The sequence below is a fragment of the Equus caballus genome, chromosome X (assembly GCF_041296265.1).
Source record: "Equus caballus isolate H_3958 breed thoroughbred chromosome X, TB-T2T, whole genome shotgun sequence".
NCBI classification, from domain to species: Eukaryota; Metazoa; Chordata; class Mammalia; order Perissodactyla; family Equidae; genus Equus; species Equus caballus.
The window spans coordinates 142,932,359-142,946,864 of record NC_091715.1 but is presented as its reverse complement, the minus strand read 5'-3'; the positions used below and the strand labels follow the sequence as shown (position 1 = coordinate 142,946,864).

General features: G+C 39.7%; 1 protein-coding gene across 1 annotated transcript in view; it reads left to right on the top strand.

Moving 5' to 3' along the window:
• GABRA3 (gamma-aminobutyric acid type A receptor subunit alpha3) overlaps window positions 1-14,506 on the top strand; it is a 211,036-nt gene that overhangs the window by 70,209 nt on the left and 126,321 nt on the right. Inside the window, exon 2 of the mRNA XM_070257543.1 lies at window positions 9,608-9,784. Coding sequence (XP_070113644.1) covers window positions 9,645-9,784 — 140 coding nt within the window. The 5' untranslated portion in view covers window positions 9,608-9,644. The remainder of the gene's footprint in view (window positions 1-9,607; window positions 9,785-14,506) is intronic.

The following is a 14,506-nucleotide window of genomic DNA, read 5'->3' as shown; positions in this document are numbered from 1 at the left end:
AAGTGATAAAGAGATCCAAGGAGATATGGATGAAGCACTCTTAGTGTCTGCTATGGATGTTTTGTTTTTATTGATCATCTTGACTTTTTACTAAAAGAAGGTGCAAATTTCCTTGAATAGGCAACTGGAGAAGAATGACAAAAGATTAGAACAGTTGAGAGGAGTAGGGGAGAGAGCTCATTCATGACAAATCAAAGAATCATTGAGTGGTGCTGGCATTGGAGACAGATTTCTTGTGCTGCTGATTTGCATGATTGTGGAATTTTCTTCAGCATCACTCAACAAGTTCTGTCCAAGTTGTGTCCAAGAGAACATGGATTTCTTTGTTGATAGATCCAAGGAAGAATTTCTGGGAAAACACAGTAGAAGGTCATATATGCAAGGTGCTGGTGAAAGAGTAATTCAAGTGATTTACAATTGGGTCCAGCCTTGAAATGAAAGGAAGTAACACTAGGCAAGCCCAGGAGACTAAGAGACAATGGAAGGATCAATAGATAAGAACACTAATTTCAAAAAACAAGTGGAGTAGAAGTAACAGTTTAAAAACTGGAAGAATAATAGAATAAAGACAGAAATTAGAGATACTATAAGATTTGTGATGTGGGAGCAATTATGCATAAGATAGAGAGTGTGGCTAAGGGCATAGATTACTAAAGTAAAATAGAAGAGAAGGTCATAGGGATCGTGCAGGACAAACACTATGATAGATACATTATCAGCACCAACAATGAAATACTGAAGATGATGGAAGGACATAAAAAGCGAGCTTAGCATTGTTTTTGAATCAATGTGGGGAGGCTAGAAGGAGATCATTGTAAGACTAATGAGGGCAGAGGGTGATATAGATAGGTGGCATGAACCTCAAATGGCAAGGAGTTGTGTGCACACAGAGGAGGAATAGTTTCAAAGTGGTACTGAGGAGATGAGATAATTCTGATTGTGTCTCTCAGTTGCATAATGTATGGAAATATGCGCATGCTACACTTCAGAGGAAAGTTAATGAGGTAGTGTCTTTGACATCAACTCCAATTTACTTAAGGCAAGGAGAAGGGGAGAATTTTCTGTTAAGAGATTGAGGACATGGGAATATTTGTTTCCCATAAAAGGAAGGATTGAAAGGCCGTGGGGGAAAGGTTTTAGAAGGGCAAGATAGTCTTGAGAATATATCTCTGGGAAGGAAAGGATGCGTAGAGTAGTGTGGGCATGAACTCCGGAGAACATTCACTCTTTTTTTCAACAAATGTTTTATCGAGTGGCTACCATGTGCCAGGCACTGTTCTATGGCCCAGAAATAGAGATAAAGTCTCTGTACTAATGAAGCTTATATTTAGTGGGGGAAATAGAAAATAGACAAAATATACAATGTAATTTTCAGTAGTGGTACACCCTACAGGAAAAATAGAGGGGCTGGCCCCGTGGCTGAGTGGTTAGGTTTGTGTGCTCTGCTTCATGGCCCGGGGTTTCACCAGTTCAGATCCTGGGCATGGACTTAGCACCACTCATCAAGCCATACTGGGGCGGCATCCCACATAGCAGAGCTGGAGGGACCTACAACTAGAATATACAATTATGTATCAGGGGGCTTTAGGTAGAAGAAAAAGAAGGGGAAGGGGAAGGGGAATGAAGGAGAAAGAAAGAAGAAAAAAAAAGATTGGCAACAGATGTTAGCTCAGGTGCCAATCTTAAAAAAAAAAGAAAGAAAGAAAAATGGAACTGGGTAAGGCGATAGAGAGAAATGAGGAAGGAATGTGCAGTTTTAGGTAAGAGTGATGAGGGAAAGTTTCTCTGAAGTGGTGACACAGAGCTAGAATCATAAAGAAAGTGAGGGAGTGAGCCAAACTGATGTATGGAGGAAGAGCATTTATGACAAAGGGAAGAACAAGGGCAAAGCTCCCAAGGCAGGAGCATGTTGGGTGTTTTCAAGGAACAGTAGGAAAATCAGTATAACTTGATATGAGTAGTGGAGAGGGAAAGTAGAAAGAGGTGAGATTCAGAGGTAGCCAGTGGTCAAATTAAGTAGATCCTTATAGGTCATGGCAAGTACTTTGGATCCAATGAAAATCCACTGGAAAAATTTGAGAATAGGGTGATAAAATCTGACTTATATTTTAAAAAGCTCACACTGGCTGCTGTGCAGAGAATGGGTTGTAGGGTCAGGAGAGGAAGCAGAGAGATAAGAGGCTATTCATTGCAGTCATGCAGGCAAGAGATGATGGTTTAGACCAGCCTGTGGGCAATGGAGGTGGTAAGAAGTGGTTAGAGTCTGAATCTGTTCTGAAATTAACTGGATAAGCTGGTAGTTTGAATGTAGGGTATAGAAGAGGGGAATTAAGGTGTAGATGTGGATTGGGTATGGGGGGATTTAATACGGGGCATGTAAGAGAGACAAGTTCTTGGTCTAGTGTTCTTCTCTTTCTTCACTGGTTCCCTTTTGGGCTGTTTTGTTCACTGTTGTATTCCTAGCACCTAGAACAGCGCCTGGTACATAGACGGTGCTCCATAAATTTTGAATGAATGAATAATAAGAATGGTTTCAGTGGAGGGATAGGTGAAAATACATGATTGATGTAAGTGGTATGAGAGAATGAGAAGTGAGGAAGTTGAGACAGTGATACCGAAAATTATTGACATGAGTTACTATAATGGGAAAGAGAAATTGGGAAAAAGTTGGAAGGGATGTCAGGTCAAGGGAGGGCTTTCTTTTTCTTAATGATGGATGATGCTACATCTTTTTTTTTTAATTCTGTAAGGAGTGAACCAGTGGAGAGGAAAAAGCTTACAAGTGTGGGGGAGATAAGAAAGTCCCCAAAGTAAAATCCTTGAGCAGGAGACAGGGAATGGGATCAGTGGCACATGTGGAAGGGATGGTGTTAGATAGGAGCATAAACACCCCTGGTAATGAGGGGAAAGATAGAGTGTATGACAGAGATTCAGGTAGATTAGTATCATAGATATCAGGAGGATGAGGTCTTCTGATTGTTTTATTTTTCCTGATAAAATAAGAAGGACAGCCATCTGCTGAGGATCTGGGAGAAGAGTTATTGGAGATTTAAGGAGAAAAAAGAAAGTAAAGAAGTAGATGTTTCAGAGAGTGGGAGAGTAAATTGGTTTGGCGAATGTAAGAGGATCATGGGACATTTGAAGTGTGTTGAGGGAAATTTAAAGGGAGACTAGTCAGGCATAATTATGCATTTTTCTCCAGCTATATTTAGCTGCTCATTTGCAGGCAAAGAGATGGATTCAACCAGGGTTTATGTTTTTCTAGGCAGTTACAGCAGAGTAAGAGAGAGCCAAGTGTGTTGAGGGCACATACCTGAGAATGATTATAATGATTTTAATTATGGACGATGTATGTAATCCAAGTAGGATAAGAAAAGAAGTAAGAACATGAAGGTGATGATGGGCAATTTAAAGGTGGTAAAATCAAGGGATTAGAGATTAGGAGGGTAGAAGAGTTGACAGTATGAAGGTACTGGATGAAAAAGGTTGGAAAGATGTGGTCAGATAGTTATTTGAGATCATGAGTTTATGTAATGACAAGATTTAGGATATGACCATTGAAATGAGTGACTGGATTAGGGTGGAGCTGAGGCTCATCGGAGGGCAAGAGGTCAAGGAATTGACTTGCAGCTCATAGTGACGAAAGATTACTATATATCAAATGTAATGCTTAATGCTACACATGAATTATACCATTGAATTCTCGTAACACTCCTATATGGCAGTGTTATCATTATCAACCTTTTATAGATGAGAATGTTGAGTTGAATCACTCACCCAATGTCAGATTTCTATGTGGTATATAAAGAATTGGAGCTAAGATGTTTCTGACTCCAAAACCTTTAATAATGACAATGCTTTGAGGCTGGGTGGAATTAGATGGCCTCAAATGAAACTGTTGACAAATTGAGGCAGAGAAGTGGCAGCATGGGCTTTGTAGCATCTGGGTGGCAGCACTTGGGATGCCTCTGTTCAGGTAAAGTTCTGGCAGATAGTGCCTCGTAGCATCCAAGCAGTGGAGTTGTAGACAGAGTGTCAGTATCTGGTAGTTTCTAAGCACTGAGGTAAAGAAGTTTTAGGAATTCTAATAGGAGACTGTGTTGTATCAGCGCCTTGTACATAATAGATGTGCAAATATTCATGATAAAATGAATGTGTATTTGGACAAGATCTAACAGCAGACTCATCGTGGTAGCAGGTCTTTAGCCAGGCATTTTATATATGTTATATTATTTAATCTTTAGTATTCTTAGAGGATGAGTATTATTATCCCTGTTTTACATTGAAGAAGGAGATCTTTAAAGCTTAACACTAGCTTTTGGTAGTGCCGAGTAGTCTCTCAATCTAGTGGGTTCCAAAGCCCATCCTACACCCTATCCTCTATACTATCTTACCTCATTTAGGGATGTGATTTTTCTCAAAATAATATTCATTTATTTATTCATTAACTGTACATTACTTATCAGGCACTCTTCTATGCATTGGGCATATATCTGTGATTAAAGCAGGCAAATTCCTTGTCCCCATTGAGCTTATATTCTACTTGGGAAACAGACAATAACAAAAAACATAAAATATATATTAGAAGTGCAAAGGAGAAAAAATAGAGCAGGCAACTGCATAGGAACTATCCGAGATGTGTGAAGGATTGAAATTTTGGATAGGGTAGTCAGGGAAGGCCTCAATGGGAAAGGTGATATTTGAATACAAACCTGAAGTGAGAGAAGGAAGAACCTATCTGGAAACTGGATGAAAGAATATTATAGGTAGACGCAATAACAAGTGCAGAGGCCCTAGAACGGGAGCATGCCTGGCATATTCAATGAGCAGCAAGGAGGCCATAGTGGTTGAAGTGGAGTGAGTGAGAAGAGGGTAGTAGAGGATGTTAGCTAGCTGTTGGGGGATTAGATCATGTAGGTCCTTGTAGATCTTCATAAGCCTTTTGAAATGGGAAGTGATTGGAGGGTTTTGAGCAGAGGAGAGACATAGCTTACTTAACACTTTAAAAGTTCACGTTGTCTGCTGTATAGAGAACAGACTGTAAGGAAACAAGGGAAGAAGCAGCAAGACCAATTTAAGAGGGTTTTACAAGGGTCTCAGCAAGAGATGCTGAGCCAGAGTCATAACAGCAGAAATGATGACCAGTGGTTTTATTCTGTATATGTTTACTTTTGAATGGAATGCCAATGAGACTTACTGATGGATTGGATGTGGGATGAGAGTAAAAGAGGAGTCAAGAATAAAAACTTAGAACAAATGGAGGGGTGGAGTTCAATTACGTGAGATGAGAAAGACTACAGGAGGACCAGGTCTGTGTGTGTGTGTGTGTGTGTGTGTGTGTGTGTGAGTGTGTGTGTGGACGTGGAAATCTGGACCTCAGATTTGAACATGTTAAGTTTAAGATGCTTCTCAGACATCTAAGTGCAGATACGGGTTGCAGGAGAGATCTGGGATGGAGATATTAATATGTAAGTCATCAGCTTATTTCCCTATTTTTTGTTCCTTGTATCGTCTTTTAGCTTTTAAGTGGAGTGAATTGGTTGAGTAGCCGTTTGCTATTTTGGCTGCGCAATCACATATTATGGTGGCTTGAGCATATGTCGTGATTGTGTGCTCATACACCATGGATAATCCATTGTAACACCAAGATTATCTGAACCTGCACAAGGGCTGTCTCCTCATATTTTATGGCCATCTGCTCCTACCACAGGCATTTGCTATTGTGCCCATGGTTATCTGAATATGTTCATTGGTTGTAAGCTCATATGTCATTAGAGTTTATCTGTGTGCTGTCCTTATATGAGCATACACCATGGTTGCCTATGTTTACAATGTGGTCTGGCTTCTTCATACTAACTTTAAAACTAGTCTTTGTTTAAATTCTGCTCATGCAGCATAGTTGTTTGAATATCCATGTCATTATATGATGTTCCTTTGCTGTAATTTTCAGTTTATTCACCATGGATGGGTGTACTATATCCGTTTGTTCATATGTTATAGATAGCTACTTATTCACCACGGTCATTGGTACTCGAAAGATATCAGTTCTTCACTGTGGCCACTTACATCTATATCTCACCTCTCTGCTCAAGTGAAAAACATTTGAGCATGTCTGCCTACTCTTGCACCACAGCCTTCTGTTTCTGCACTATGGCGTTCTACTCCCCTAGCATAGCCATCTGCTCTTAAACTATGTTGCTTAATTCCTGTATCATGGTTGCCATGATACATACAGTGTGTGTGCACACATCACGGTTAAGGACTAATATACCAAATATCTCTTCACATGTATCATGGTTGTTTAAGCATATACCATAGTTATCTCCAGCTACATGGATACTTTATCATGTTTGAAGGCTCTTTGTTCAAGTGTCATGGTTTTCAATTTATGCACTATGGTCACTTGAAAATTCACCAAGTTTGTCATAAGAAGAATTTTGGGCATCTGCTCTCCTACAGTCTTTGTCTGCACTTGTTTGATGGTCATCTGAGCATGTACCATGGATGTATGTTCATTTAATGCTAATATCTGCTAATGTGTTATATTACTCTGTACATATACCAGGGTTGGGTGCTGTTGGGAACTTGCTAAGGCTACCTGCTCTAGTGGTATGTTTTTTTAATTAAAAATTTAATTGTGGTTAAAAAACACATAAGAAACTGTTTTTTAACTGTATAGTTTATTAGAGTTAAATATATTCACATTGTTGTGCAATAGTCCAGTGGCATGCGTTTGATCAGGTACAATGTCTTAATGGAGTGTATACCAAGCCCTCTTTTCTTGTTCAGTGATTATTACGCTCAGGCATTATGGTTTTCTGATATATACCATGGTCAGAGGTTTTATACTATAAATGTCTTCACATGTGTTATAATAATGATATTTGCTAACAAAGTGTTATAGTAGTTGGAGGGCACAAATTATATCCAACCTCTTCTGTGTACGATGACTGTCTTCTCATGCATAATGGTTATTTGAACATGTGCTTTAGTCATGTGTTCATATAATATTACTGTCTTCTTATGTATCATACTGTATACCATAGTTTTCTCCTTCCAAATCATGGGCATTTGCTTCTGTGTCATTGGCATCTACTCTTAATGTGAAGGTTTCCTGCTTGTTTACCATGATCATTTGAACATAACCCATAATTATATACTAGAATAGCATAGTTGAACACATACTGTGGGTCTCTTTGCTCATGCAGCATGGCCATCTTCTATACCCAGAATTGTTACTCATGCACTCATGTTTTCTGAGTATCCATTGTGGTTCTGTCTTGTATTCCATGGATTGTTTCTGCAATTTGGACTTCATATCCTATACCAAGTCTCTGTGTTCCTACAGAGTAATTGTCAGTCATGTGTCATGATTATCTGAGCATTAATCTTTGTCATGTGATCACACAACATTACAGTCTGCTAAAGCACTGTGAATGTTTGAGCATATATCATGGTTACCACTCATACTATGGATGTTTCCCTTGCCCCAGAGTTGTTTGCTCATGAACCATATTTTCTTATTCATACGCTATGGTTTTCTGAACTGTACTGTTTCTGTTCATTTCTGTAAAATGACCATCAACTTACAGCTCATGAATCATGAATGTCACAGCATTAGACTGATCATAAGACATTGCTGTTTTTGTGAAACAAAAATTGTCAAATATTGGCAACTTTTTATGATGCAGGCTAATAATACATCTATTTCTATCTATAATGTGCACAATGCTTCGTGTCAGAAGTCCGTCTTCTTCGTTATTGTAGTTTTCTATACCTGTATCAGATTGTGTTGGGGCTCCTGTTGCTGATGTATTACATTAAGAATATGCTGATTATGACCTGCTGAATGAGGAGGCACAAGCCACCCATACAGGGCTGGCAGGTACTTCCCTCAGCCTCCAAGTTCCAACTTTAGGGAAGTGAAAACCCCAGGGTCACTTTGATTGAAGGCACAGTTTCAATACACCCATGCAAAGGAAGTAAAGTCACGAGATTTATTACTCACAGATCCCACAATGGGGCAGAGGGGTGCAATGAGCTGGGGGAAGGGCAGTTCTCCATGCCAGGTCATGAGCAAGCAGGAGATAGAGAGCAGGGTAACAAGCACCTATTACTTGTAAGGTGGTTGGGGCAGAGGTCACTAACTTTTCACAGGCTTAACTATAAGTGGTTATTTTAAAAGGTGCCCCGGGAAAAGCAAAGCAGGAACTTGTGGTGGAAATCCTAAGCTCCAGTCCTTATCTAAATGTCCAGACTCTGGGTGTGAGCAGGTTTCTCATACTGTAATGCCTGGGCAGCAACTCAAAATAGCTGTTTTCCCATCACACAGATTCAAGAAGACAATCTAGTATAGATCCTAGTGGCTGATTTTTTGGGGATGAGATCAGTTTAGAAAGACTTGTTCTTCATCTTCTCATCAACCAGAATAGCTCTCCAGCCTGTATCTGTTTTACATATTAGTCTCTTGCATAAACCTTCCTTAGAAAAAAGTTTCACATCTTTCCGTTCCTTCAGAAAGTTAAAACATTGATATGGCTGAAAAAGAGCATGGTGTTGGCTCAGAGTTAGGTCTCCTTCAAGTGGTCAATGTTTCAGATTCAAAGAAGGCATAAGGTTTAGAGATAGCAAGCAAATGCCAGTTTACACTGTTTTCTTAACCCCATTTCTTAAGTAAACCTCCACCAGTCCAGAGTTCATAAAAGAACCTTGCATATAGGCAACTCTAAATCACATAATCCTATCGGCGTAATTTGCTGAACTGTTAGGGACTTCTGTACCGGGAGCTTAGGCTTGGATTTATTTTTTATGTTGTGGCCCCTATATGGGGCAGCTTTGTCCTCAACTCTCTTTGTGGGGAAACATTGCATTCCTATTCAAGAGCCATGGTGTCTCATCATTCAGCATTTTCTCAACCTGATTCAGGGGAAACAGTTCATCTACCCCAGGCCCTTGATCTTTTGGAAAATTGCTCAACTGTATCAAGATGAGAATCAATCCCAAAAATGCTATAAAGAGGCTCCAGGTCTTAATATTCTACGATTGTCTACAATATTACACAGTTAACTATGGCAAAGGCATTTGTGATGGTAAAAATCAAATGGGATTGGGGGGAAATAAAATGAAGACATGAGAGATTATTTTAAGCTCTTGGATTATACGAGGTAACTGAGGCTGAGAGAAGCGCTGTGACTCATCTAGTCATGGGAAGACAGGCAAAGAGCTGGAACTGTAACCTAAGACTTCTTTACACTGCCCTTTCTTAGATGGGCTATGGTACACTGCCCTTAACACTGCCCTTTACACTCTTTACACTGCCCTTTCTTAGATGGGCTATGGTACACTGCCCTTAACACTGCCCTTTACACTCTTTACACTGCCCTTTCTTAGATGTGCTCTGGTACATTCAAGTGAGGGATATGCTTGGGGTGAATTTCGGTGGCATTGATGAATTAGGGAAAGGGGACTGTCACATTAGGCATTTAGTAACTGGATACCAGGGAAGTAAAATGACTCTAATAGTGTTGAATAAAATCTTTTTTTAAAACCTCTTCTTCCCCCGTCCCTTTGTCTTCTACTCCTTTCCCCTTCCTCTTTCCCTGAACAGGGATCTCACAGGTGTCTGCAAGTTGGTGCCTAAGAAGATGATAATCACACAAATGAGTCACTTCTGCATGATCAGCCTTGGTCTTCTCTTCCTGATTAATATTCTCCCTGGAACAACTGGCCAAGGGGAATCAAGACGACAAGAACCTGGGGACTTTGTGAAGCAGGATATTGGCGGGTAAGAGCCTTTAACTCCTAGAACAAAAGAAGGCTGTGATAAATTCTTGCCTTGGACCAAAACTTTTGGTTTTTATCCCAGATGAACTCAAGTACTCTGGTCCCTGATATTCAGACATTGCACTGTATTTGGAAAAACATCATCAGCTCAGACTCTTAAGGTAGAAAGAGATCTCAAAGTTCTTCTTGGGCAACTCTCTAGCCCGTGTTTGAATTCCCTCTTAGCATTTTAAAAGCAGTTCTCTCCAGCCATTTGCTCTCAATTTTCTCTTTTCTCCCTTGGATCTTCAATGTGTCTCTTTATTGGTTCTGTCCCATTAGCACTTAAATGTGATTAAGAATCTCTCAACTTAAATTTAAAGATTTTATTTTGTTCCTTTTTCTCCCCAAAGCCCCCCAGTGCATAGTTGTATATTCTTTGTTGTGGGTCCTTCTAGTTGTGGCATGTGGGATGCCACCTCAGCGTAGCTCAACAAGCAGCGCCATGTCTGTGCCCAGGATTTGAACCAATGAAACACTGGGCTGCCTACAGTGGAGCGTGCGAACTTAACCACTTAGCCACGGGACCAGCCCCTCAACATAAATTTAAAAATATTCCTTCCAGGGGCCAGCTCCGAGGCCTAGTGGTTAAGTTTGGTGCACTCTGCTTCAGCTGCCTGGGTTGGGTTCCCAGATGCAGACCTACACCACTCATCAGCAGCCACATACAAAATAGAGGAAGACTGGCATAGATGTTAGCTGAGGGTGAATCTTCCTCAGCAAAAAAACCAAAACAAACAACCAAACAAAAGTTCCCTCCACTTAGTACCTTAAATCTTTGCTTCTCTTCACAGTCATGCTTCTTGAAGAAGGAGTTTTCTTTATTGTCTCTACTTACCCACTGCTTGTTTTTCCACCACTGCTGTCTGACTTCCAACCCCATGACTCTAAGGCAACTTCTGCAACCAAGATGACCAGTGTTGACTCTGTTGCTAAAATGCACACTTGTTGGTTCTTATGTTACTCAATTTCTTTAGTAGCATGTAGCAACATTCAACATTGTTGACTTTTCTCTTCTTCCGTAACTACTTTTTATTATGAAATAAAACATATATAAAAATTGCATAAAATATAAATGTATAGTTTAAGAATAATTCTTTCTTTGACTTCAGAGACACCATAATTCCCTGGTTCTTAGATTAGGTTCTCTAGAAGCAGGGCCTGAGACAAGGATTCCTAAGCAAATGGATTCTTGAGAGAGTCCTCTCAGAGAAACTTGTAAGGAAGTAAGAGAGGTGAGATGGGGAAGGGGAAGAAGTAAAGCAAAGGTGCGATTTTACTTGAAGCGTAGCCTCCATTTGACCTCATGGGGAGATTTGGAGTGTGAGTGGCACTCCAGATTTGGCCCACCTTGAGCCTAGGGGCCTGGGCTTTTGTAGCCTCATGTCAATCAGTCATTGCCTGTGAGCTGACTGGTAGAAGACATAACTTCTCAGGCATTTTAGGGTGAGGTGGCTCCCTTAGGTCAATGGTAATAATCAGAATTAGCTGGGGGATGGTTTCATTGGCCCGGGAAAAGAGATCTGGACATATTACCAACAGTAAATAGTATAATTGGTTTTCCTCACGGTTTTATGGCTATGCTTTTTAGAATATTTTCCACAATATTACATAGCTCTATCAGAGGCCTTTGTGATATGAAGATCTTTTGCAATCTCTTTGGTAATCTTCTCTTTCTTTGTTCATTTCTCAGGTGTTGGTGTTTTTCTTTGTTTTGTTCTAGGTGCTCTTCTTACCATATAGACTGTAAGTGATTTCATCCATCTCTGTGACATTGTTACCTTATATATATGCCAATGACTCTTGTCTGAATTGCCGTTCCTAACTTCTCTTGAGAATCAGACCTCTAAATCCAACTATGTATTGGACATGTCCACTTGGCTGTTCCGTAAACTCCTTAAACTAAGCATGTCCAAAGTAGTCTCATCATTTCCATCTCCCTCCTCCACTTTAAAAACAACAACAAAAACCAAACAACAAGCAAACATAACATGCTCCTCTTCCATCTCTCTTTGTTTCAATCAACGACACCACCATACAGCCCATTGCTCAAGCCAGAAACTTGGAATCATTTTTGCCAGTTTTCTACCCTTCGCTCTCCAGATTGAATCAATCACCAAGATCTGTCATTTCTACCTCCCGCACCCCTTGAATTCATTTACTTTTTCTAACTTTCCTCTTACCACCCTAGTTTAATCCAGTGTTGTCTTTCACTTGGACAACTGCAAGAGTCTCTAATTGGTCTTACTTCCTGAAGTCTTGCTCCCAACAAAACTGGCTTCCACTCTGTAGCTAGAGTTTCTTCTACAATACAATATCTATCCTGTTTAGAGTCATTTAATGGCTTCCTACTGTCCCTGGATTAAAGTCCAAACTTTTTAACATGATTTTATAAGGCCCATTTTGATCCAGCCTCTACCCATCTTGTCAGCCTTATTTCGTAGTCCTCCTGTCACCAAACTCTTGTGTTCTTTAGCTATATTGAACTTCTTTTGACTTTAAAATCCCATCACATTCGACCCCCTTAGGCTTGAAATATTTCAGTATTACATAGGATATTTTATTGTTTGATAGTGGCTTTTTTGTTGTTGTTTTACATTTGGCTACTGTCCCCTATTCTTGGAAGCATTAGGACTTGTTCCTAATTATTTTTGCAGGGTTGATTATCTTAGTGTACTTTGAGTCTTTCCATCTTCTATCACATTTTCAACAGTAATCTCTATGGCTGAGGGCTACCGATCTGGACTGATATGTCCTTAGAAAGTTTTCCCATGAGGCCCTTTTTGTTCTTTACCCCATTCTGGAAAAACACACTAATTCTATTTCATTAAATCCTCATGTACTGACTTCACTGGGCTATGATAGATGCTCTAAATAAGATGGAAATTTTAAATAAATGAACCTTACCTCTTCAAATGTTAAAGCCTTTTTAATTTTAACTTTGAGAATAAAGTTCTCTAAAAATGTATTGCATCTTTTATTATAATCCTAAGCAAGGATTTTGAACAGAATAGTCCCTTTTATTGGTGGCTTTATGGTCATCATAAAGAATATTCAGTATGTTCATTCTATATCTGCCTTTTTCATTTTGTGTCTCCATCCTCAGTGTTAGTTGTGACCTTTCTTGTTTACATGGGTTTGTTTACATGCTGTTGGTGCTTAGAAAACCAGATAAAGAAGCCTTTTAGTAATTATATTAAAGAGAAGCCCAAGAGATCCTGCTTGAAAAAGCAGAAAGAAGTGCTTGAATATAACACAGGGGCATTAGAAACTTTGGGGGGTTTACTTTCTCCCAAGTCCAATGCAATTCATGCTTTGGAGGGATGAGACAACTAAAAGCCTGGCTCCAAATATTTGGTTTGGAACTGTATTTGTATTTTCTAGAAATAAAGGAACAAATACAAATTTAAAACATATGGTTTATGCTGATAGTTCCGATATTTAGAAGAGCTGCTCCTTCTTTTTGTTTGCTTGTTTTGATATCTTCTGAATGATGTTTTTGTGTGTTGAAAAAAATCCATTTGCTGCATTATTTTATCTACTTTTAGTGTTTTATTCAATTGAATCACCTGGGATGGCTACCCAAGCAGCTACAACAATCAACAGTAGTTTATTGACCAGTACTTTGTATAGCTCATGTGCCCAATGCAATGGTTCTCAATGTTCAGTATGTGTGAGCAAGGAAGAAGGCTCCACATCTGGAGATTGTAATTTAGTAGCTCTGGGGATAGCGCTTAAAAATCTGTATTTTCTCAAATGCCCCAATTGATTCTGATGTAAGGAATCTTTTACAATACTTTGGGGACACAGTCCTTGTCTTGAGGAACTAACAGTATAGTTAGGGATGCGATATTCTGGAATTTCAGAGTAGCAGACTTGGGAAAACCCACAGAGAGCATCTAGTCTGAGTCCTCATTTTCTGCCTGAAGAAATTGAGGTCCAGAAAAGGAAACGGACTTTTCTAAGACATTATAGCAATTTAATAGGAGAGCTGGGTCTGGAACACTAGTCTCTGATTCCCAGTCCCATATTCTTAAGGAAAAGCTACAGGGAACAATTTCAGCTTCACATAATAAAGACATTTCTTAGACTCTTACTTCCTGGTCCAGTATTTTGACCATCGACAAATGAGAACTATATGTGTGAACAGTGTTAGGTTGAACCATTATGAAACTGTCATTTTTCTGGGTCAAAATGGTCAAATATAAGCAATTTCCTAATGGGCCAACCTAAGTATCAAATAAGCGCCAAATGGATCTTTTGTCCAAGTCTGACTGCAATTTATTGAAACTTGAGATGTGTATCAGTCAGGACCCCAAAGAAAACAGATGAGGCATTTCAATTAACATTGTTTGAAGAGGGTAGAATTGCAAAGGGACTAATTGTAAAGGTATGGTCTGGGTGCAGGGGCACCCCAGGGGATAGGGGAAGAACCTAAGGCCGGCAGCAGTTATGTCATATAAAACATGTTTTTAAAAGAGGTGCAGAGACCTTTGGTGGAGGAGATTTCACAAGGAGAGAGCCAGGGGATTACCTACTCAAACTTTGCTCTTCTTCCTCCCTCTGATCTTGAGACAAGGAGGCCAAACCCAAGTCGAAGCCAGAGGCCGTGGGAGCCCTGTTTGTCTAGTTCATACGGGTCAGCCTTATAGGAAAGAGAACAGGGTGGAGAAGAGTGGAGAAT